The sequence below is a fragment of the Topomyia yanbarensis genome, chromosome 3 (genome assembly GCF_030247195.1).
Source record: "Topomyia yanbarensis strain Yona2022 chromosome 3, ASM3024719v1, whole genome shotgun sequence".
NCBI classification, from domain to species: domain Eukaryota; kingdom Metazoa; phylum Arthropoda; class Insecta; order Diptera; family Culicidae; genus Topomyia; species Topomyia yanbarensis.
In genome coordinates this window covers 329,780,615-329,806,766 of record NC_080672.1, presented here as the reverse complement: position 1 = coordinate 329,806,766, position 26,152 = coordinate 329,780,615, and the positions used below count along the sequence as shown (strand labels likewise).

Sequence of the window (26,152 nt, the reverse complement as noted above, 5' to 3'; positions counted from 1 at the left end):
CGTTTTAGCAAACTCACTCCGAAGAAGAAAGCGGTCCTAATACCCTAACCTTTCATTTAAGAAGTGAGCCCGATGACTTTTTTAACATGATGTCATTTTGGGACACCCTAATGCATATTTTGCCATTAAAAAAATTCAACATCTCAATGAGCTTTCAATTTACTTCCACTTATATCAGAATTAGTTTTCTGTTGTGTTGTCATAGGACAATTTTACTGCTCTCCATTTTGATCTTTTAACCGTTAAAACGACCAAAACGACAACAACCTGAGTAATCATTTCCCGAACATCACAACATCAAGTTTAGTTTTCAATTTGTTGTCAGACTCTGCTCGGGAAGCCTTCAACAAAGACCTCTCGTTGAGGCACTTCGGCCGAACGGCGGGACCGAGAACGTGGATGCGGCTGACCTAACAAGGAGGATTGTGGCGGCTTTTGGCTAACTAACGCAGAGGCATCGAAGCGACTGAAACCAAAGAAAGCCCCCGGTCCGGCTTGAATACCAAACGCGGTGCTGAAGGTTGCGATCCTGGCATATCTGTATTGCTGCCGAGGCCAAAGAAGCCACCGGGTGATCCCACCTCGTACAGGCCCATATGTCTGCTAGATACACTCGCAAAACTCCTGGAAAGAATCATCCTTAAGCGGTTGAACAAATTTACGCAAGGTGAGCGCGGACTGTCCAAGATGCAGTTCGGATTCCGCAAAGGAGCAATTCGGACAGTGCTCGAGAGTGCTGAGGAGGCATCTAAGCAGAAGCTAAGAGGAGATAGATACTACACTGTGGTCACGAGAGATGTGAAGAATGCAATTAACAGCGCCAACAGCCATCGCCGCAGCGCTGTACGAGATGAGGAACACCGTCTATCTATGCCAGATCCTGAAGAGCTACTTCCAGAGCAGAGTGCTGCTGTACAAGACAATTGAAGGGCAGAATTCAATGCGGGTGTTCCTCAGGGCTCCACGCTTGGTCCATGTCTTTGGAACAAGATGTACGATGGAATCTTAACACTGCGGCTACCCAGAAAATCATGGGTTTCGCGGAATACATGTCACTAACAGTGATGGGCGAGACACTTGAAGAAGTGGAGGGGTCGGTGACGGAGAAAATAGACGCGATCGAGAGCTAGATGAACGGGATCAAGCCGCAAATAGCTCACCACAAGACGGAGGTGTTGTCGGTCAGCAACTGCAAAGCGGTTCAGCGGATGCAGATCGACGTCGGAGGGCACGTGATTACATCGAAGCGTACACTGAAGAAATTGGGAGTGATAATCGACGACCGGTTAAGCTTTAACAACTACGACGACTACGCCTGCGAAAAGTCGACGAAGGCAATGAACGCAATAGCGAGAATCGTGCTAAACGTCGGCGGCCCGAGAAGCAGCATGAGATGTGTGCTATCTACTGTTTCGTTATCGATACTCCGATATGAAGGGTGCTGCACTGGAAACCAAGCCATCGACTCATCCCAAATGTGTCGGCTTGGATGCATAGGAAGCATGGAGAGGTCAATTTCCATTTGACGCAGTTTTTGTCCGGGCACGGATGCTTCCGCAAGTACTTGCATCGGTTTGGACATGCTTCGTAACCCCTTTGCCCGGAGTGTGCGAATGTGCTGGAGACACCGGAACACGTGGTCTTCGCATGCTCTAGGTTCGAAGAAGCTCGTAGGGGTATACCTGGTGTGACAGTTGACAATATCATCGAAGAGATGTGCCACAACGAGCATGCCTGGGACGCTTTCAACAGAGTGGTTACGAGCATACTCTCCGAGCAAGTGGCGAAGGGACCAACAAGAAGCCACAAATCGAGTTTCGCCGGGGAACTCTCCGACGGTGTAAACTAGATCCACCACTGGAGACCAGTTGAGTAGTACGCGAAGTAGCACCGGATTTGGGTCGTCGGAGCGCCAGTGAACCGGACGTCAAGCTTCACTGGAATCGCCGGACCGACCTAGATACCCTACCAGATAACTAGTGAGTAGGCTAGATCCCTTGCCGGGGATTAGACTGAGTAGGCCACGTCGCACAGCTAGCAGTGGGTCACTGGGGCGCCAGTGAACCGGCAGCTACGCTCCATCCGGAATCGATGGATGGACCTCAGCACCTACTGGCTGGTCCGTTGAGTAGGCTAGTACCACCGCCGGGGATTAGATCGAGTAGATCGGGACGAAGGGGGGAGCTAAATGGCTCACGGAAATGAACATCGATATCGGGAGAAATCTACCGCTCGGCTGCGGGAGAGCCTCTCTCGCCGGGGAATTCTCCGTTGGGGTAGGCTAGATTCATCGTCGGAGACTAGACCGAGTAGTTCGCAAACAAATAAGGGCGGTAACTGAATGGCTGATCGGGGAACTCGCGGGTTGTCCGGGCACCAGCGAATCGTAAGTAATTGTAATCGAGTATGTATGTAATGTAAGCGAGGCACGAGAGGAGTCCGTAAACGAGCACGAGCTGACACCTTAATCAAGTGGCAGCATCAGTGGGATAACGCTGTAAATCGTAGATGGACCCATCGACTAATTCCATGCCAGTCGGTGTGGGTGAACAGAGCGCACGGTGAGGTGAACTTCCACATGACGCAGTTCTTGTGTGGTCATGGCTGTTGCAAAAAGTATCTGAACAGGTTCGGTCACGCGAGTTCGCCGTACTGTATCGCATGCGAAGATGCAGAGGAAACGCCTGAGCACGTGGTCCTCGAATGCCTGCGATTCGAGCACGAGCGAAGCGAAATGAGAACCATTGTCGGTGAGGACGTTAACATGTCCAATATTGTCGAAAGAATTTGTGCGGACAAAGAAAAATGGGACGTGATGAACAGAACAGTCGTTCAGACCATGTCAACGTTGCAACGAAGCTGGCGAGAGGAGCAACGACCAGCAACGTAGCAGTACACGGCCTCGGGTCGTCGAGGCACCGATCAACCGGAAGTTACACTCCAACTGGAATCGCCGGACCGACCATGGCACTTGACAAGTCAGTGTGAGAAAGAGAGATATAGTAGACCACCGAGCGCTACCGGAGTAGGCTAGATCCACCGCCGGGGATTAGACTGAGCGCACGCATCGTCGACGATAGGACGTCGGAGTACCTGAGAACCGGAAGTCATCCTCCCCCCGGAATCGCAGGGCTGAACTCGGCACCTAACCGACCAGCATCGAGATAACGGTTTCGAGAGAAATTTCAACGTTGGGAAATTTCTCTGCGGAGTAGACTAGACCCACTGCCGGGGACTAGTTCGAGTAGATCGGGAAGTAGCACCGGCAAATGGTCGTCGGGGCGTCTGTGAACTGGAAGTCTCCCTCCACCCAGAATCGCAGGACCGACCTCGGCATCTGCCCGGGTAGCATCGCTTTCGAAAGATCTTCCACTGCAGAGGAACTCTTCGTCGGAGTAGGAAAGATCCACCGTCGGGGACTATTCCGAGTAGTCCGTAGCGAATCGCCGGCTTGAATCGTCGGGGTACCACTGAACCGGATGCAATCCTCCACCCGGAATCGCTGTACTGACCTCGCCATTCTGCCGGACTGCATCGAAGGAATAATAACGCGTCCATCAACGGTTGCGGGAAACATTCTTTCCTCGGAAAACTCTCCGCCGAGGTAAGCTAGCTCCACTGTCGGGGACTACGCCGAGTAGCACCGAACGCGACAAACCAGCAGTATAGGGTCGTCGGGGCATCAGTGAACCGGAAGCCTCCCTCCAACCGGAATCGCTGGATCAACCACGGCATCCAACTGGTCAACGTAGAGAGCAGGGCATGTAGAATATCATGCCGCGCAGGACTGATATGGCGGTTATAAGACCATCGAAATCTAGCACGACCACAGAGAAGAGAAGGGCCACTCGAAATCAAAACTTCTCACAATTCTTTTTAAAATAACTAGCGGCACGTGGTGTCGAAGCCCTGCAAAATACACTGTTTAGGCAACACATTAGTTCAAAATTATACGACGGTACTGGTATAAAATATCTAGCAAATTCATCCCCGATAATCCGACAAGTGGTCAGAATATGTTTTACCAAATAATTGTCATGCAATAATTAACCCATCTTTCAAACATTGACTGCGTTTTTGGGTTGCAAACGGATATTTTACTTTATCAACCTATCTTTTTCCATCGTAAAACGAAACTTTTAATGTTGAAGTATGTAAGCATACATTTACGTTTAAATATCGAAAATTTTGACTGCACAGTTAATTCTTAGCGCACAGTCCAAGAAAGATTTTCAATGGATATCTTCCCTATGGTTATTGTGTGTCCTTTCTTTTGAGAACCACCAAGCAAGTACATTAAATTTAAACACAAACAGCATTTTGTTAGCCAACCATTTTCCTTTTCCAGGATTCGATATAAGTTTTTTGGTCCTTATAAAAGTAAAGGAAATTAGTTTATAATTATTTTCAGTATTCAATATTGGAGGCATGTATAAATTCTCATGAGTACCTTTTCAAGGATTTAACATCGCATTTCAATTTTTACGAAATGTCACCAAGGTCTGTAAACCATGACAATCGTTCTGACTACTCACCAGTGCTGCCACAATTAAACCTGTACTGGGAGTTGAAAATTCTTCGTATTCTGTACCAACACAATGACAAACCGGATCATTTTATATAATTATTTTTCATTCGAGATAGTGATATACTGAGTTGGTGCTGATGCTGATATTTGGCTGCGAAAAACCAAAAAATTCCGACTCGGAATCAGTTGTTTCATTTGCGATAAAATTTCGCCAGAAACCAGTCAAAATTCCGGAGTGTTCTACTGGGTAATGTCAAAATCAGCTCCAGTTCAAATTCTCGTTGTCATTTTGTTTTCAACCTAAACTGAGCTGCGGCCATGTCCACATTGGAAGCTGTGTTTCAGTCTAAAAAATCTTTTGACCATCTGTTTTGCTTTGAACAGAAGGAAGATCTGTGTAAAATTTCCGAAAAATCTATAAAACATTGAAATATTTTCAAAAATCTGTGGAAATCGGTGAAATTTTCATGAAAATGTTAAAAAACTGTCTTCTGAAAATTAGGCAATCTATGAGACGTTTGTTTGACAACTCAGTGGAGGGTTTTGAAACAAGTTTGTTTTGCTTTACTCCTGCAAACACAAACACCTTTCATTAGTTCCGATTCGTTTGATGTTGGATCGAATCAACGGTTTTGTCGGACGTTGTGCCCAGCAGTGCGGAGTAACGTCAGAAGAAACAATCAAGAAATAATCAGCTGATCCAACACGTCTCATGGATTACCTGATTGTTAAATAAATCTGTGACATTAAAGAAAAATTTGTGAATGTGCCCTGGTGAAAAACCCTGGCTGGGGCCTGTGTTGACATTTGGATGCGAGATGTGACAAACTTGTATTCAATCAAATAAAACAAATGAAGCCTATGGGTGCTTACAGAGTGGCGGCGATAAGCTAAGCTGAGGCTAGAGCTGAGATTAGAATGCGAGATGATGTCAGAGTGAAAGCCGAGCGGATCTGCACCGGCTAACTGCTTTTACACTGGCAGGCTCCATTTGATATGCTGCAAGCAGCTTTCTCGCATCTCGCATCCTACTGTCAGTACCACCCAAGTAACCCATAAGCGTTATAACGTAGCCTAATATCTGCTTTAGATCCACATATAATGCTGTCTTAAAGAGCCGTGAAGCCTGATATAATGCTGGTATTATGCCAGAAAAGGCGAAATATAGTGCTATTACTGTGCATAGATTGACAGCTCTTTTCTGCAGTACTAATTCTATTAGCATTAGTTCCAGTTGGCTGTCATTGTCCGCCATGGCTTTAAAACATTTCTTATGTTTCCTTTCGGTATGATGAGCAAAAAGGAAAAATTTTAAAATAAAATGTTCTGTTTAAAACCGTAATTGACTTCTCTTCTTAACTTTAGTAAGTCTCGAACTGAGGTACCTTGCCTCGTCCTTCACGGTAAGTGCGCTGCGTTTGCTCCCTAGACTATATTGCATATGTTCGATTGAAGTGAAATATGCCCAATATAATCTTCAAGAAGAGTTGAATAACAAATAAACCCATAGCATTATATCGGCTTTTTATTTGCTCTATATTGGCAGTAAATGCACTTGTAAAGCTTACATGCTTTAAAGATGCTTGAAAAATGTACGCGTTATATCAGCTTTATATACGCATATAGAGCCAGTGATAATGCCATATGTCGGTTGCGCAGTTATGCATTATTGATGCTAATATAGAGCTTTGTTGCATTGTTAATGCTGTAATGGAGTTTAAATGCAACATTAGTGCAAATGTATAGCCAATATAGTGCAATGGCTTAATGCTTATGGTTACTTGGGCAGCACATACACAGTTTCTCGCCGCCACTCTGTAAGCGGCCTATCACAGTAAACACAAGCAATCCGCGCAGATCCGCTCGGCTTTCATTAGGTTTGTTTCAATAGACGGTTCTTGCTCCTAGTTGCTCCGTAGCAAACAGGAACAAAAAAACTTGCTAATTTTTAATTCGATTTGCTACTAGAAGTAGAAAAGGAGAAGTACTTCCAGATGCTCCTGGTACTGTAACAAACCTCTTTTGACATCAATGCATTGATTTGCTGCAAGCAAGTTTCTCAAATCCCGCATCCTAATGTCAGTGCTAGCTCCAGCCCAGTTTCTCGCCATCACTCTGTCAGCGGTCTAACTCAACATTGATAACCTGTTTACTGGCATTCATCGCAGTGTTAAATTATTTTACCTGTCGTGTTAAAAAAATCTGTACCAAACTGTACTTTTTTACAAAAATATGTTATCCGTATCATGCAGAATCTGTACCAACAATACTCGAAAAATCTGTACCTTTCTAGATAAATGTGTACTTGTGGCATCGCTGATACACACTCTTCAGATCTGCGTACCGAGAAGCTATTCTTGAGCGTTTTTTCAAAACGTCATATCTGCAATGAGTTACTCTCTTTGTTTACTTGCTCTTTCGATTTTTACGGCGTCACTATAACACTTTTCACTTATTTTACAGTACAGATCGAAAGACGGTGGTTTTAACTAGCATATTATGCAAAGAGTTGAGGGATAAATGTTAAAGTGACCGAATTATTAACAGAAGAGAAAGTAAACAAAGAGAGTAACTCATTGCAGATATGACGTTTTGAAAAAACGCTCAAGTATTATTAATCAGTTACTCAGCAGCCAAGTTAAAGAATTTTTCTAAAATAAATTTAAAAATAGTTAAACTGTTAGAGAAAACAACTGCTGTTAAGACCGACGATGGCGAGATTGTATACGTTCATTGGGTCATTAAGCCATATGTTGTTTTCGATTTTTTCCGATGCAGCTGACGTTTTATCGAACTTTTTTTTATTTTTTTGTTCGAAAAATTACAAATATTTTTTTTTTAAATTGAATTATCACGACAAAATCTTCCATTGGATTCTCTAATATCTGCTAAGTGCTCATGTGATCTTAAGTACTCACATTAGCTGTAACTGCATTGGATTGGAATTCAGAAAAAAAAGTTTACTTCTTCAGCTTAATTATCACAAGCAATATTCATGACAAATGGAAAAATCCACCAGCCATGCGGAAGATCACGTTCCATTAGTTAGAAAGAGGGCTCTGCAATCATATGCTGCTTAGCAAAGGTTCCTTATGAGTTACTCTTCAATATGCAAAGTTAATAAAAGCGGACCAGGTAATTAGAGAACATTTCGTTGAAACTGGATGATTCTCCGGACGCCCCGCAAAAATAACAGATAATGTCGTTTTAGAAAACGTGCGTTCAATGATTACATACAAAAATAAGCATAATATCAATCAGAAAAGTAAAATCTATTATACGAAACGCAATAATACATGTTCTGTTATTTCCTGTACGCTTTAGCGAAGCTCGACCTTATCGCCTGCAACAATTTATACGAGCCAGTGTCAAAAGTTATACTAGTTGAAACGTCATACGGGTGCACTCTCAAATCAAAGCAAGGAAAACCAGCAACAAATGCGATTCGCTTTTGTGAGAACTTTCCTAATTTTTTTTTTCGAAGTGGTACTTCTCTGCTCTGACGACCAGCTAGACCTGGAATCAAGTGAAGTGCATTAGCACGCCTTCCCCGAAGTAGTCATTTCAAATGGAATCCGGGGGATCAGGCAAAAGTCGGACTCCTTGGTGGATTTTAGAGAGGTAGGGTTTCAGAGTTATCTTCTCTGTTCAGAGTCCCTCACTCTGGCACACGATGGCCGAAATCGGTAGTATGGTCTAACTACTGAACGTGTTCTGAGTCGGCGTAAACGCTTTACTACCACGAAAAAAAAATACACACACATGCAGACATTTTCCGATCCCGACTAACTAAGTGGAAGGGTATAAGAGATTTGGCTCTGTGGGCCTCAGTTGTAAAGACGAAATTCCGACCAACTGCATAACTTTTCTATTAGAAAAAGGCAAAATAAATGCATGAATAAATATATTTTTGTCTGGAAAACAGAATAAAATTTAACAATATTTTTGACGAAGATGTCAAATCTGTTTGTAATAGCTGCTCCATTATGCAAATAATTTTAAAATATTTCCTTTCTCTCAGGGTTTTCTCGGACAAAAAATACAATATTTTAAAAGTGGTGTTTTTATAATTTAATTTTCAATATTTTGGATTTTTGAAACATGTAACAAATTTTTTTAAGTATATATTTTTACAGAGAAGATATGATTACCTGCAACTAATTCTCGGATTTGCTGAACAAACAATGATTTTCGAATCGCCAAAAGTTCGAACCCTGACACGGAAGGATTATCAGTGTCAGAAGGATAGCTGCACTAGTAATGCAAATATTCTGTACGTTAAGTATCGGATGCGAAGTCTGCGAAAATTTCGCAAAGGAATTGTAGTGCCATGGTTTTGCTACGTACAGCCGCTCAGGCCGTTACGAAGTAACAACAGAGAGTGGCCAAATAATTATCCCGAAATCAGTAAGTTATCAGCTATAATCAGTTATTTTTACAAATACTAAAATGCATAAATTTGCAACGACAGACAGTTGTGTATATAAACACTTCGTGAAAAAACATCGTTGCCTTGCTGCCCGGTGTTATAATTGCCCCAACAGACAGTCGCCACAGAGTAAACCGCGCATTCTCATATTTCAAACTTGCTTTGTGAATCGGTGGTAAACAGCGTTACAGGAAGGAGAATCTTCACTAACTGAGCAGCAGACAAATGCAAGCATTCATGTGTGGATGGGACAGTTCAGATATACATACTCTGAAAATTGTTAAATGCTTTAATCCAGTCATCTTCTAACTATTCACGTATATGACCGATATGTCATATTGAAAGCTATAGTGAATTAAAATCGTAATCTCTCCGACCAAACCTCAAAATCTACTGAAATAGCGAACAAACCATCCAATTTTTCACTCACTACCAACAATTAAAGGTACAGGCCTGCCGAAAATAAAATATATTTGGCCCGATCTCGTAGGTGGCTATAATAAATCTGATTACATACAGAAAATATGTCGACAAAATGGTTTGTAGGTAGTTGGGGGCGCACATTAAAAAAGAAGATAGATTTATGCTGAAAATTCCCTCGCCTTCCTATATACTTTTAGTTGGGTACATATAGTCTATGGTTGTAGTAGTTCAAGATTCAAAGATTAGCCCGTTTGACTAATGTATAGCAATCAACTTTTAATTTTATTAATTATAAGCAGCTACAGAAATATACATCTTGATTTGTGGTAATTTGTGAATAATTTTGTTCAAATCAAACAACCACGTGTGAAGGTTTCTCTCTTAACAAATCTAGAGATATCCTAAAACGCTTCCCTCCAAATAAGAGAAAAGTTACAGCAAATATATCTCGCCCATCTCGCGCGATCATAATTTTGCTCAATTTTCTCTTCAGTTCACGTCGAAAACTTCCACTTTCTGTGCCACTCTTGAACACTTGACTTTCGCGCGTTTTCCGCGACGGACGCATTTCCACGCGATTCATCTTTCTGTTTTGGCTATTTTCTCGATCGAACGTTGAGCTGGCGACTACTGACTTTCGTTTTTCCTTTCGGTATTTTCAAGATCACAGTGAAACGCGAATCGCATTGATTTTTTTTGTCGAATTTGATTTTGAGTGCGTGTGTATGGACGTAAGTGTGAGTTCAATTAAACTAAAGCGATCCCTCCAGTAAATCTGCCATCATCCGATTAAGTGAAACCGCACGTATATGATCGCAACTGAGCTAACAGGTAGTGATCCGACTGTGTTGAGGAAATCGATCCCATCCCATCAACATATACCTAGCTGGTTGAGGCGTAGTGTACTACCGGAAGCGTAAACGATGCGTGATATTTTCAAATCAATCATTATACTGCACAGAGGTTCCGTTTGTAATTCATAGTGCAGCTGAACGGGTCATAAATCTTAACCAAGAGGAAACCTCAGCGGAGGTCATTAAGCAGTGAGAAGACAAGGAAAGTTACAGAATTACACATCTGTGAAAATTTATCCATTTTTCTGTACCAGAAAATTCCGCCTCATCATACAACCTGTGCGTGTGTGTGTGTTTGTGGAACCGTATGTTTGAACAAGTAAAGACGGAGTCAAATTTGAAAATTTACGACTTTGATGACCAGACCAACAACAGAAGAAAGGAAATTTCAAATGAGAAAATAACTTTGACCTCGTCAAGAGGTGGTGAAAAGTGAAAAGTGGCCTTTAGGCAACAGGGGAACATTGCTCGTCCATCGATAGCGGTAGAGTAGAGGTGAAGCGACAACTGAGCGAGCCAACATGATCAAGGTCGACGAAAACTATCCCGCGCAAGGTAATACTCTGTTATACTTTTTCAGTAATGTGTTTGGTTGGATTGCATAGAATTTATGATTTTTATGATGGTACAAGTTTATCGACAATACCAAAATAAGCCAATGGATGGATCGTATGAACATTACCCACGATTTCAGAGAAGCGTGAATACTGACTACACCGTTAATGATGCTGGACTAGCGTCTCCATCGATTGTTAGGTATTCGATGGAGGCTCAAGTAGTTAGTTTCCATTTTGAAGAAAAATGGTTTCGATCACAATTTATATTAATTTCTCAAACTTTCCAGATGTATTGCTTTGACTTCTAAGCTATTGGCCGACTAATTTTATCCGTCCAGAAATGCTATCGTTTTCTAATTCTAATGCTAATTCCTCTCCTGTAGAACCATTTACTGTACCAACAGAGATGTAAGTGATACTTGACACACGTTTCAATCGGAAAGTAGATGATAAAATCGTCTAAACTGCAGTCATGAAATGATTAACTATGAATGTGGCTAGATAGGATATATTTTCGTACGCCGCTTGCACACGTTACGATTAATTTTAAGACATCAAGATGACCGGAGTGTCCAAACAATTCACGAACGAAACTGTGTGGAGGTGTATCCAAACTGGGGAAAAACGGATTCACTTAATTTGCTAACATATATATTACGCACCGTGAAAAGTGAGAAATTTCGCTGCTCAAGGAAAGGAAATTAATGCTAAAATCGAATGCCTTTAGCTATATTTTCTTGAATGAAATAAATGTGCGACTAATGAACCTTGGTTACAATTTTGGATTTGTCTATTCACAATTTTCGGTTCTTTCTCATATCTGTTAGAAAACACCAAGACTCAGAATAATATTAAGCAAAATCGTTGCATCTAAAACCCATAACAATCAATCTATAGGTCGGACTCGACTATCCGGTAAAAATAGTTCGATTATCCGGGTGTTTCGAAAAAATATCAAATTTCAACTGGAATGTCTGATTATAGTACTAATTCGATCATTGCAGGTCTAGGTTTAACCTCCTCTCATATTCTGTCCTACCTTAAAAAAAGCTCAAAGTGACTAAAAAACACCCAAACTTTGAATCGACCTTCATGGGTTGGAATCAGTTATGAAGAAATTGTTCATCTAGAGCCAATATATAATAACCTAAACTATTGGGTCCTTCAAACCACCGCTCGGTCCATGGGAACACTCTTAATTTTACTAAATTATTCAAAAAAAATGTTTTTTGCCTTTCTCATATAGAAAGGTTATGCAATCACTCTAAAACCATCAACCTAATCCCGGCCCGGAGGGTCGAGTGCCATTCGACTCAGTTCGTGTAGATCGGAAAATGTCTGTGTGTGTATGTATGTGTGTGTATGTTTGTATGTGTGTATGTGGGAAAAAATTTCACTTCTGTTTCTCAGAGATGGCTGGACCGATTTGCACAAACTTAGTCTCAAATGAAAGGTACAAGGTACCATCGGCTGCTATTGAATTTTTTATTGATTGGACTTCCGGTTCCGGAGTTACGGGTGGAAGAGTGCGACCATATAGCAAATTCCCATATAAACTCAAATGAAAAATTCTCAGAGGGGAGTAAGGGAAGATTTCGAAATCGAATTTGCATTTTTGATGCCAAATGACTTAAAAATGCATGAAACGTTGAGATTTGATGAAACAACAAAAAACATTTTTTGACGAAAATTGACTTTTTTGGACTTTGGCATATTTTTGCCTATCTCATATAGAAAGGTTCTGCAATCACTCTGAAAACCGTCAACCTAATCCAACCTACATAGGCTTTAGTAGGAGTATGCAATGAGGGGTTGCCACTTTAAAATTAAATCTAATTTATAATTTCTTAACAAGTTGAAAATTTTCGACAGGGTCGGGACCCCCGGAGCTTCCTCCTTGATCCGCCGCTGGTTTCAGGCGATGTTTCAGTGCCGACACATAATATCTCAAGATCTTTGCTGTCGATCCATTTTAAGTATCTGCAAATCGTACAAAATAAATAATATACATTTCCATCATTGTATTGAACATAACCAGCCATGGAATCGAAGTTTGGACAAATGAGAAAGGCACAATTGCACCACTAGGTGGATTAAAATAGGTTTTTTCGTATTAAATCTCTGGTACTGTTTGCACTAGAATCAATCAGCGAGATGATTTTTTAAGCATTTGTTCAAGAAATTTAGCAAAATGCTAGTTTTTAATGGCAGTGTTTCCAAATATGCAACTTGTTAGATTGAAATTTTTACACTATCGGTTAGGGGAACATGGGGAGACTTGACCAAGTGCAAAATTCTATTTTTGGCTATGGCGTCTTCTATTCGGTTCTTAAATTTTTTCAAAGATATTTTTATACTTGTTTCGAACCCTTAAGGGAATTTTAAAAGTTTGGAATGAAAAATCCTTTCCTTACAGAAAATATTTCATGATTAATAAATTTGCATTAAATGATGTAATTTTTTATCAAACTTTGTATGAACATATCTACTCGACTACTAATTACTATTAAAGTACTAATATATCATCTTATTTCTTATGAAGCAGTGAAATGATTTTACATAAATTGGAGCATTGGAATAGTTATTACTAGAATTTACATGACATTGAACGCAATAACTAATGTTGGGGAGACTTGACCAAGGTTTTATGGGGAGACTTGACCAAGTGGCAATTAGTTGAAGAAAGATACAAAATTCCTGATATGTACTATGCTTTGGTATCTACCATTAATGTTAATCACGCCATAAAAATCCCACCTCAAACATAAGTCTTTATATTTTAGTATTAGTAAATAAAGTTACCAGTGGTAGGACTGATTTTGTGACGTGTGAACATGCAATGTAAGCAATCATGCAAAATGCATTAAAAATATCGAAATTTATTAAATGTAACCCTTTTATATTTTTTACTGCTACCTAAGGAACTCGAGAGTATGTAAAAAAATAATTACAGTATGTTTTATGTCATTATTTTTTGTTATGATTTTTCAAAATTCTCTTGGTCAAGTCTCCCCAGGCAAAAAAAAACGATCACAGAAAAACTTTTGTAACTTTTCAAAAATTAAATTAAAAATTCTGCAAAAATCATGAACACGCACAATAACTTTGCACATTATATATCATTGACTTTTGAGGGATTGAAGGTTTTTTTATAGATTTATGCAGGTTTAGCTGAAAACCTGGTCAAGTCTCCCCATGTTCCCCTACTATAAGCCTTTGTGACACAAAAAAGGCCATTATACCATATGCTCGGTCGGTTTCTGGCACTCTCTGGGGATGCTGACGACATGCTTCTCAGGATTCTCTTTGGATACTTTCCAGGATTCTGATCGAAGTTTTCTTAGTATTGCAATAGAATCTATTTCAGAATTTCGATTGTATTCTTATCCGTATTGCTACGGGTTTTTTTCTCAGAATTTTGATGCAGGATTCTAGTGAAAAGCTTCTTAGAGGCCTGGTGGAGTCCTTTTCAAGGTAGAATTCTGCTAAAGGTTATGATTTATTCAAGATACTTATAGTATCATATTCCTATTTTCAATGAAATCCGGTGTAAAATTCTGATAAATATCCTGCTCTGAGTTCCATAGCACTTTAATGCTCTTCTCCTATTATCCCCTTCAACAATTGATCCCTGCTCAGAATTCCAATAACATCCTTAACCTTGTCTTTAACACCTTCATGGCCATGACAAGTAAGGCTAATAACAGGGACTAATAGGGAGCACTAACAGTTATAAATATCATTAGTAGAACAGAAGTTATTACAACTAATCTGACTGGGTTCCGCTGAAGTAGTGCTGCCAGGGATAGTTTCTGTTTCTGTAATTATTATTGAAAACTAATAAAACTTTCTTATTTAGACTGCCTTTATCTACCTTTTTCATGCAATTGGACTAGATTGGAAGGTAAATATTGAGCAGCTTCTAACCCAGCGAAAGAAGCACCTATCTTCACTAAACCAGATTTTTCGTGTTTCATGACGCTATCAGTTCTAAAGAAAAATAGGTTTGGAACCCAATATGTGTTTCCGTTTAGGTACTTTACTCTATGCAGCGATGAGATGTGAGCAAGAGAGTGAGTGCAGGTTAGGTCATACTGCTGTCGTATATAAATGAGTGCTGATAGGTGAGCGACTATCTGCCATAAAATCATAATTAGTCGATCAAACTTAGTATAGATATATTTATATTTGTAGTATAAATAAATTAGTTGAATTTATGTAAATAAATAATTATATATAGTCAACTTAATGTTTATTGTGATAGGAAAAAAATTAAAAAATACTCCACTTTGATATTTGCGACTAACGGTCAATTTAAAAAAAACAAAATTTGTAAATCTTAAGTGTACTAGATTACAACGCAAAACACATACATGCACTGACTGGTCTACCGGAAAAGGAGGAAAATGCGAGAAACTTCGGAAAAAGAGAAGAAAAATGAGGAAATTGGTTAAGGATAGGTGGCTACTGGGTTATGGAGTTAATTGGGCTCATTTAACAAGCAGACAGCCCAGCGATTAGACGGGAAAGTTTAAAAAAGTTAATAAGTTAAAAGTTAATAAAAAATTTGGAAATCAAAAGTCTACACACAGAAGAAAGTGAAAGCCTTTACGAATATATAAGGAATCAGCCCTAGTAACAATTGAGGTCTTATGGTAGTTTTATAGTCACTGATAAAACTTAGATTGCACTTGTAGCGTGCTATAAAACTTCAATTGTTACTTGGGAGGTAGGTCCAAAATAAATTCCACCCCAAGTGCCCAGTAGCATAACCTCATCGCAATGGTAGCAAATCTTTACACCATCCGCCAATTTCCCTCTTAACAGGACCCTAACATTCGGTTTCTTCCGTGAAACCTCCGACAAACCCGCACCTTAGTATTGGATGTACAATCCAAAAGATGGGTTTGAGGTTCAACTGAGAACACCTCGAAAACGGCCATCTTTAAGAATGAAAAAGCAGTTTTTTTCTACACCGCGGTATATATACTCGGGGCATTGGTAGAGTACTATTGATTGATTATCATGAAGATTTTTCCAACGGTGTGAGAAAAACTGCTTTTTCCGTTTTTTAAGATGGCCACTTTTACAAGCTTTCTTCGTTGAACCAGAAGACCCCAGATCTTTCTAAAAGTTCGTCTACACTGTCCGAAAGCCATGCATGCTTTCTTGATTCTGAACTCAATGTGAGCAGACCAGTTCAGTTTGGAATCCAATATAGCACTTACTTGATCCACACACAGTAGCTCAGAGTCAAAGAACTGCAAGAGTCGAACCCCGGTTGTTATTCGCTTCTTCGCGAAAAGAACCATTAAAGTTTTATTTGGTACTGATGATTTATCTTATCAACGCCACCCTTCAACAGCTCTTAATGCTTGCTGCATTCAGTTAAAGATATTTCCGATGCAAAGTCCAGTAATTAGTATTTAGAATCGTTAGCAAATTCGTAAGTTGGCAATCCAAGCTAATTGAGTTTGCTCAACCAGCCGTCGGTAACCGGGTACCATAGCAAAGGTGACAGAACGCCACGCTGAGGACAGCCGCAAATACTCAACTTCCTTCTCTCTGTCTGTTTCAGTGACGAGCAAAGAATGCGATTACTAAGCATTGCGTTAATCCAACCGAAGATACATGTAGATAGTCCATGACCGCGCGTCCCTTCCAGAATAGACTGAAAGGATACATTGTCAAAACCACCTTCTATATCTAGGAATACACCCAAGCTAGATTGCTTGAGCGAGAAGGCCTTCTCAATGTTGTAAACAACATCGTAAAGCGGAGTGATCGTGGATTTCCCACACTGTTATGCATGTTACATTTTGTGGAATGGATATTCAACTAAACTAACGTTCCTAATGTAATGGTCGATTATCCGCTCCAAAGCTTTCAGAAGAGAAAAAAAACTTTAGCTGATAGGCCTAAACCTCTTGACTTCTTCATAGCTTGATTGCCGCCCTTTGGGAATAAATCTAAATGTAATCTAGTTATTTTTCGCCAAGCTTTCGGGTAGCAAGTATAATCTTTTCAAAACATGTTTGAAAATATCAAATCCATGTTGCAGTAGCACGGGAAAGATTCCATCTTTCCAGGTGTTTTGTATGGAGCAAAGCTGCCAAATGCCCTCTTGACCGATTTAGTGGTAATCAATGTGCGTGCTAACCCCCCGAAATATTTTGCAGAAATTTGAAAAAATGGAATATGTTCAACAAAAATATGCCCAATATTTTAAATGGAATTCTCAAAGTTTCGTTTGCAAAAGCTATCTTGTGAGAATATTTCCTTGTCAACTGTTGTTACGGCATTTAATTGGCAAGGTACTGGAAGGTGAAGTATATTTTTTAATATTAAGAGCCATAGTACTCAAGGGAGAGCAAGGATTTGAAGCGAGAAAGTTTAGAAAAGCGTGGGAGGGTCATATGAGCAAGCTTAGAGTTTACCAGCGACTTAACCCTTTGTCTGCTACCGTAGGTGTCAAGATCTTTTGGCATTAGAAATGCGAATCACCTGAGTCTACGGCATGTCCGGACAAGCGTAAAGTAACTTGTTACTTCATGCTGTCGGAACCGACACTACTACTTGACCTTCCAGTCCCTTGCTAATTAAATGCCGTAACAACAGTTGACAAATTGACTCAATAGGTCGTTAACAAAAATGGTTAACAAAAAAATGGAAAAAATAGAATATTTCCTTGTAGTGAAAATTGGCGGCCCTACCTGTCGGCTCGTTGTGGAGGCTAGGTCAACCGCCGAGGACTACAACGAGTAGATCGCGAGTAGCTAAATAGCTCCTGGTATCGTGACAAAACTGGGAGCTTATTAGTTCACGAAACGGATATCGGTACTGACAGAAATTCAGCTACATTCTGTAGCGACCACCAGACGATTCGCTACCGCATCGACCAATAGAACCCTGCTGCAGCACGGAGAAGGACGACCGGCAAGCTAAAGCGGAAGACGAAAGTCTTTAACAAAAACCTCTTTGTTGAGTCACTTCGGCGAACAGCGAAATCAAGTACGGCTGATCTAATAAGATGAATGTGGCGGCTTGTGACGTTACAACACAGAGAATATAAGCTGGAACAAACTTTTCCGAAAAACCTTTGTAAACATTTAAATGAAAATACGTAGAAAATCACCATCGCATACAGGTTCGCATGCATGAGTCACCATTGTATCCAAGTTTGCACACAAGTCCCGTATAGCGATTGCTGACCGATCGAAGCGCCGCCACGTGGGAAGTTACTACTTGCTGTTGTCATTTCAAAGCAACAGTTTTATATCTTACACAAGTTGAAGACTTTACTTGTATGTCAGTTCTCAGTTGTTACAGTGCCACGAAAACTGAAGTCATGCAATAGACGGCTACACGCTGCTTGTCTTAGAGCCAGAAGTCGGGCTCAAAGAGCAAGATCGGAGAGTGAGAAAGAAGCGCAAGTGCCGTTTCGAGAAGTAGGGACACTTTAAAACGGAAGATCAAACTTAGCAAGCCAGTTTGCCATAAGTAGCTGTGCTGAGAAGTAGACGCCAATCCCTGGGGGACGCGTCATGACGAAGATGAGGGCCCGTCGACACTAGCTGAAATATTCCCGAGTAACCAAACTGAGTGCACCTTTCCATACAGCAGTAAAACACATTTTTGTTGTGCAGTGTACTCCGACTGCTCGGTGCGGTGCATTGATGCCGGTCGTGGCGTTTATGAACTGCATTCATTGTCATTGTTTGTGATTGAAAATATTAAATAGATTGAAAATATTAAAAAAATGTAAAATAAGGAAACAGAAGCTGTACCGTTCACGTCTGGTAGCTGTACTGGGGGCAGTATTTTTATGTCATGTTCAAAACATATTTGCTTAATGACGGCGCCGCACAGTGGCGGGTCTTCAAACAAAAGTCGGACAAAACCTCAAATGTTACCTAATTTGGCTGAAAATCACAATCTAAGGTAATTTTAAGGTGCTGAGTTCATTTTTGATGTCAAAAGTTGTAAAATATTAAATGAATTTTTCCATACAGTATCATTGAACCTTTCTTATAACTATGATCCCATTTTCATGATAGATTTTCCGTTACTGTTCACCAATGTCAGCAAAATCATAAAAATGAAGAACAATACTTTAAATCTATTGTATAACGAATTAGTTTACTGTAGATTGTCTAACTATTTTACACAAAACACCCTGCGCTTCCATATCAGCAACAAAGCTTCAAAATCTCCTTAAACCTTTTTGCGCACCTAGGCGCAGAACGAGACCATGATATTCGAAATGTAGAGGTTATTTACCATAGAATGTATACTATGTGACCGTTCCGAAATGATTCCGAAATTTATTCAGAATACATTAGTGAAAAAAGTATTTTTGATCTGACCACCTCAAACATATTTGAACTAAAAAGTCATAGTTCCAAGCAAATTTACTTAATTTATTTTATTTACTAACCAAGTTCTTTCGTTCCTCTACACAATGAAACTAGTTGCGCTAAAATCGGACCAAAATCAAAAGAGCAACATGCATTTGAAGTGAACAGAGCAATGGTGGTTTCGGAAATGAAAATCATTAAAAAGTCCGGACTTTGATACGTTTAAACTCATGTTAAAAATCGTGTTCTTATCCAATGATCATAATATTTTGAATATACATCATTCAATACATGATAAATTTAGGAAAAATAGAAAATATCAATATTTCGAAAATAAATTTTTGAGGTTTTGGCCAGCCTCCAGCCACTGTGCGCCGGTGGTTGAGTGGTAAGCGTGATCGCCACTCATTCCAATTTGCCTGGGTTCAATTCCAGCCGAGGTCGTTGAGATTTTTCTGAGGTGAAAATCCTGTGATCACGTCTTCCTTCGGAAGGGAAGTAAAGCCGTTGGTCCCCGCTTTCGTTTAACGTATTAACATCGCCCATAGATCTATTCATCGATTTTTCAACAAAAACTATTGGTACAGCAATCCTAGTCGAGTAAATCATTTTCAATGCTAAAATCACATTTTAAGTTGTTCTGCGAAAAGAATCTTTTCGCCCGGCCCAATTTGTGTAACGTTATCAGAACCGAGTGCCGGACTTGCTCGAGCTGGATAAAGGTGACTTCCGAAAACCGGAGCTGCAGTTTCAGCTTCAGCAAGTCTCGCGTGTTTTTTTGTAAACGGCCAATAAGCATGCTGTCAAAATTCACTTTGAGAGAAAATTCCGGACAAACCGTAGCTTGCCGAGAATTGATGTTAACATTTTATGAAAGAGAAAAGTTTTCTCTTTCGTCTGCCGTTGTGATTTATAATCGGCGATTAATGGTTTGCCCAGAATTTCCTCTTAAACTGTGTTTTGACAGTATGCTTATTGGCCCTTTTCAAAAAAACACGCGAGAAGTGTTCCACATCCCGAACACTCGGTCTTATGCGAAAAGACCGAAAGTCAACCGACGACCGTGTTATGCCCAGTTTACATTAGTGGTGGTTGCCATCTGCTGGTGCCGGCATGCTGGTAACCAGCATAACGTCAACGCTTATCAGCAGCTGGTACCAGCAGATGGCAAGCGTGTACCCTACATTAAGCCGAAGAATCACGTTTTGTTGATGAGACTCAGTATTCTTGATAGATTACGGATTCCTTTGTTCTTCAGACAATGCACACAAAATAAAACTATTTACGATGGCTTACACAAAGCACGCTTGTATCGTGACGGATGTCGTCGATGGTTGAGAATAGACTGGCAAGTAGCCCTTTGATAGTCTTACTGCGAGATACTTCGGCAAGCTAAAGCGGAAGACGAAAGTCTTTAACAAAAACCTCTTTGTTGAGTCACTTCGGCGAACAGCGAAATCAAGTACGGCTGATCTAATAAGATGAATGTGGCGGCTTGTGACGTTACAACACAGAGAATATAAGCTGGAACAAACTTTTCCGAAAAACCTTTGTAAACATTTAAATGAAAATACGTAGAAAATCACCATCGCATACAGGTTCGCATGCATGAGTCACCATTGTATCCAAGTTTGCACACAAGTCCCGTATAGCGATTGCTGACCGATCGAAGCGCCGCCACGTGGGAAGTTACTACTTGCTGTTGTCATTTCAAAGCAACAGTTTTATATCTTACACAAGTTGAAGACTTTACTTGTATGTCAGTTCTCAGTTGTTACAGTGCCACGAAAACTGAAGTCATGCAATAGACGGCTACACGCTGCTTGTCTTAGAGCCAGAAGTCGGGCTCAAAGAGCAAGATCGGAGAGTGAGAAAGAAGCGCAAGTGCCGTTTCGAGAAGTAGGGACACTTTAAAACGGAAGATCAAACTTAGCAAGCCAGTTTGCCATAAGTAGCTGTGCTGAGAAGTAGACGCCAATCCCTGGGGGACGCGTCATGACGAAGATGAGGGCCCGTCGACACTAGCTGAAATATTCCCGAGTAACCAAACTGAGTGCACCTTTCCATACAGCAGTAAAACACATTTTTGTTGTGCAGTGTACTCCGACTGCTCGGTGCGGTGCATTGATGCCGGTCGTGGCGTTTATGAACTGCATTCATTGTCATTGTTTGTGATTGAAAATATTAAATAGATTGAAAATATTAAAAAAATGTAAAATAAGGAAACAGAAGCTGTACCGTTCACGTCTGGTAGCTGTACTGGGGGCAGTATTTTTATGTCATGTTCAAAACATATTTGCTTAATGACGGCGCCGCACAGTGGCGGGTCTTCAAACAAAAGTCGGACAAAACCTCAAATGTTACCTAATTTGGCTGAAAATCACAATCTAAGGTAATTTTAAGGTGCTGAGTTCATTTTTGATGTCAAAAGTTGTAAAATATTAAATGAATTTTTCCATACAGTATCATTGAACCTTTCTTATAACTATGATCCCATTTTCATGATAGATTTTCCGTTACTGTTCACCAATGTCAGCAAAATCATAAAAATGAAGAACAATACTTTAAATCTATTGTATAACGAATTAGTTTACTGTAGATTGTCTAACTATTTTACACAAAACACCCTGCGCTTCCATATCAGCAACAAAGCTTCAAAATCTCCTTAAACCTTTTTGCGCACCTAGGCGCAGAACGAGACCATGATATTCGAAATGTAGAGGTTATTTACCATAGAATGTATACTATGTGACCGTTCCGAAATGATTCCGAAATTTATTCAGAATACATTAGTGAAAAAAGTATTTTTGATCTGACCACCTCAAACATATTTGAACTAAAAAGTCATAGTTCCAAGCAAATTTACTTAATTTATTTTATTTACTAACCAAGTTCTTTCGTTCCTCTACACAATGAAACTAGTTGCGCTAAAATCGGACCAAAATCAAAAGAGCAACATGCATTTGAAGTGAACAGAGCAATGGTGGTTTCGGAAATGAAAATCATTAAAAAGTCCGGACTTTGATACGTTTAAACTCATGTTAAAAATCGTGTTCTTATCCAATGATCATAATATTTTGAATATACATCATTCAATACATGATAAATTTAGGAAAAATAGAAAATATCAATATTTCGAAAATAAATTTTTGAGGTTTTGGCCAGCCTCCAGCCACTGTGCGCCGGTGGTTGAGTGGTAAGCGTGATCGCCACTCATTCCAATTTGCCTGGGTTCAATTCCAGCCGAGGTCGTTGAGATTTTTCTGAGGTGAAAATCCTGTGATCACGTCTTCCTTCGGAAGGGAAGTAAAGCCGTTGGTCCCCGCTTTCGTTTAACGTATTAACATCGCCCATAGATCTATTCATCGATTTTTCAACAAAAACTATTGGTACAGCAATCCTAGTCGAGTAAATCATTTTCAATGCTAAAATCACATTTTAAGTTGTTCTGCGAAAAGAATCTTTTCGCCCGGCCCAATTTGTGTAACGTTATCAGAACCGAGTGCCGGACTTGCTCGAGCTGGATAAAGGTGACTTCCGAAAACCGGAGCTGCAGTTTCAGCTTCAGCAAGTCTCGCGTGTTTTTTTGTAAACGGCCAATAAGCATGCTGTCAAAATTCACTTTGAGAGAAAATTCCGGACAAACCGTAGCTTGCCGAGAATTGATGTTAACATTTTATGAAAGAGAAAAGTTTTCTCTTTCGTCTGCCGTTGTGATTTATAATCGGCGATTAATGGTTTGCCCAGAATTTCCTCTTAAACTGTGTTTTGACAGTATGCTTATTGGCCCTTTTCAAAAAAACACGCGAGAAGTGTTCCACATCCCGAACACTCGGTCTTATGCGAAAAGACCGAAAGTCAACCGACGACCGTGTTATGCCCAGTTTACATTAGTGGTGGTTGCCATCTGCTGGTGCCGGCATGCTGGTAACCAGCATAACGTCAACGCTTATCAGCAGCTGGTACCAGCAGATGGCAAGCGTGTACCCTACATTAAGCCGAAGAATCACGTTTTGTTGATGAGACTCAGTATTCTTGATAGATTACGGATTCCTTTGTTCTTCAGACAATGCACACAAAATAAAACTATTTACGATGGCTTACACAAAGCACGCTTGTATCGTGACGGATGTCGTCGATGGTTGAGAATAGACTGGCAAGTAGCCCTTTGATAGTCTTACTGCGAGATACTTCGCACCAGACATATTATTATGAAATCACCCTAGGATGCAAGTGCTCCGAACGAATAAGACGTTTCAACGCTAATTTTAGTTGACAGACAGCCAACGCCATCACTTTCAAATGCTGCTGTTCGACTCATCCAATTCTCCTCTTCCACATCTTCTATACTAAAATTCACTAGTTGTGACCATCATTACCCATCCGTCTGTGTGTACATTTTAAATCCCATGCAGACTTTTTTGGAGCTCAACTCGTTATTGCCTGACGAAGGAGCAAAATTATTAGATGATAAATAAACTAATAACTGTCGGCGGTGTGAGTTTTATGTTAAGCTATAAGAAACGATCGCTATGAAAAGTGAGCTTCGACCGCCAACACTCGAAATAAGTGCAAACCGATCCTATAATTAAGATTTGGATTTGGCCATAAACAATTCTTTACGATGTCATACGGGATGCATCTGTATCACTCCAAGTTGAGTCCGAGGCGTTTTTATGAACAATTTCCTCTGCAAACGACGACTCTTTTTTTTTGGAATGGAAATTCGCGGTTCCAATTTATGTGCCAATATTTGCTTGTTGCTCGGTGATGGATTGATGTACTCAGATCATTTTGGCCCGATGCACTTATTTTTGGTGATTTGTTCGGTTGTGTGACAGTTTACAACGGGAAATTCGGTTTGTCATGTTACATCGTAAGGTGGGACTCAGTGTTCAGCTAAGTTGGCCGCGAATTGTACGCGAGGCCTATCTGCCATTAATTATAGGTAAAGTGTTCAGACGGGAATGTCTCTCATATGAAAAAATGATTCGACAAATTATTCGAAAGACAAAATATTCCGCCACATTAAGTATGAAAGTGTGAGGTAAATAAATTTCCGCGTGATTGACGATACTGAAGGGAACGTGCATTTGGAATGACACTTTTGCAGAGACACCGAATCTAAGCTGTGTATTCGACAGGCAAATAAGCGAAATATCATCGCATATGGCAATAAAGACTGAATCAATTTTGTTGTTTGGCACTGATTCGTTTTTACATTTCTTACAAAAGAAATGTATAGGATTCGTTAAAACTTTGAAAACTTTTCCCGAGGCTCGGAGGTCCGAGTCTCATATACCAATCGACTCAGCTCGACATTCTTAGACAATGTTTGTATGTATGAGTCTGTGTCTGTATGTGTGTACACTAATGTCATGTAATTATCGCAATGGCTGAACCGATCTTAACGAAACTAATTTCAAATGAAAGGCCTAACGTGACCATTACACTCTATTTTGATTTTGGGTATCTGGTATACAGGCTTTGCATTTATCGCTCATAATAGTAAATGCGCCCGGATAGTTTGCTACTGTGATAATAAAAACTCACATTTTCACACGAAAAGTTATTGGCACTCACACAACTTCTGCGGATAAATACAACGTGTTATTTCTCCGGATAAATAAAACAGCCGGAGAATAAGTGAATGAGTTTATCACGGTATCCTTTTTTCGCTCGCTGCTTTCCTGCCGTTATTCCAAAACACGAAAAAACAAGTCTATCACATTTCTTTGCTACTTTTCTTTGTAATTAAGTGTATTTTTTGAAGTTTTTGATTTCCACGAAATTAAAATTTTATCACCTTCTCCGGTGAGAAGGAAAAAGTCAAATAAATGTTATCCGGAAAATCATTTTCACGCTATTTGTGAAGACGGAGAATTTTGCGACTCATCTTATCTCGGAAAAGCTGGACATCGGATAAGCTTCTTCTCGCGTGAGTGAGAGAGAATTACAATGCCTGCTGGTATATTTTCTGAGATATAGGTGATTTTGTTAAAATGCGACATGTTTTTAACAGATAAATTTCGAACAAAGTAATTTATTCAAACAGATAATTAAGTAGCCTATAAACATACCTTTCTAACAAACTATAGATTGTCAAAATCCGTTCACGAATGGCTAAGATATAAACCCTTTCATGCCCAACTTTTTTCTAGTGCATATAGGGTTCTAAAACTATTTTTCCTTGAAAACGGTGGGGTCAAGAAACACGAAATGCTTTTTTCATAAAGATAGGTGCTATCCTCGCAGTGCTAGAAATTGCTCAATTTTTACCTTCCAATGTCCAATACAATTCTCCTGGAATATTTGCAATAGTCCAATTGCGTGGTAAACGTAGCCAAAGACAGTCTAAATTGATAAGTTTTATTAGGTTTTAATAATATTGCAACATAACGAAGATGAAAAATTAATTTTCCGTCGCCAACGTAAACTGTCCCTGGCAGCACTGCTCCATCTGAATCCAATCGTGTTATTTCTCTAATTGCAATAATTTCAGTTCTAGAACTGATCCATAAAACTGTTTATACTCAAATGAAAGGCAATAGTCACATTTATAAGCTTACTTGTTTTTATGAGTAAATCTTGCACTAATGAAAAGTTGTAGCTGTTTAAAAACGTTGTTGTCCACAAACAACATGGGCATGAAGGGGTTACTAATGTTGTATTTGTATTACTCACAAAACAACTTTCAACAACTGAAATTGATACCGTTACATAAGGAATATTACTTTACTGGCAGTTTAGGAGCAAAACTATACCAATTTTGAATATCGTGATATAAAAACACATCTGCATCATTCAAAAAATTCGATTTCAAAAACATTTTGATAATTTACTCAATAATAAATGAGCTATTTCTCAAATATTAATACTTAATACATCTCTCTCTCCTCGTGTTCGCGGTAGTTCTCATATCTATCTTGCTATTTATTTATCCATTTCGCAGTTATGTAAAAGATCAACCACTAATCTGAAATATTTATTAAAAGTCCAAGCTA

At 39.8% G+C, this 26,152-nt stretch overlaps 1 protein-coding gene across 1 annotated transcript in view; it reads left to right on the top strand.

The window, feature by feature from the left end:
- Positions 1-9,918: 9,918 nt before the first annotated feature.
- The window catches only part of LOC131693100 (myosin light chain kinase, smooth muscle-like), an 89,559-nt gene continuing 73,325 nt past the window's right edge, over positions 9,919-26,152 (top strand). Inside the window, exon 1 of the mRNA XM_058980646.1 lies at positions 9,919-10,789. Coding sequence (XP_058836629.1) covers positions 10,756-10,789 — 34 coding nt within the window. The 5' untranslated portion in view covers positions 9,919-10,755. The remainder of the gene's footprint in view (positions 10,790-26,152) is intronic.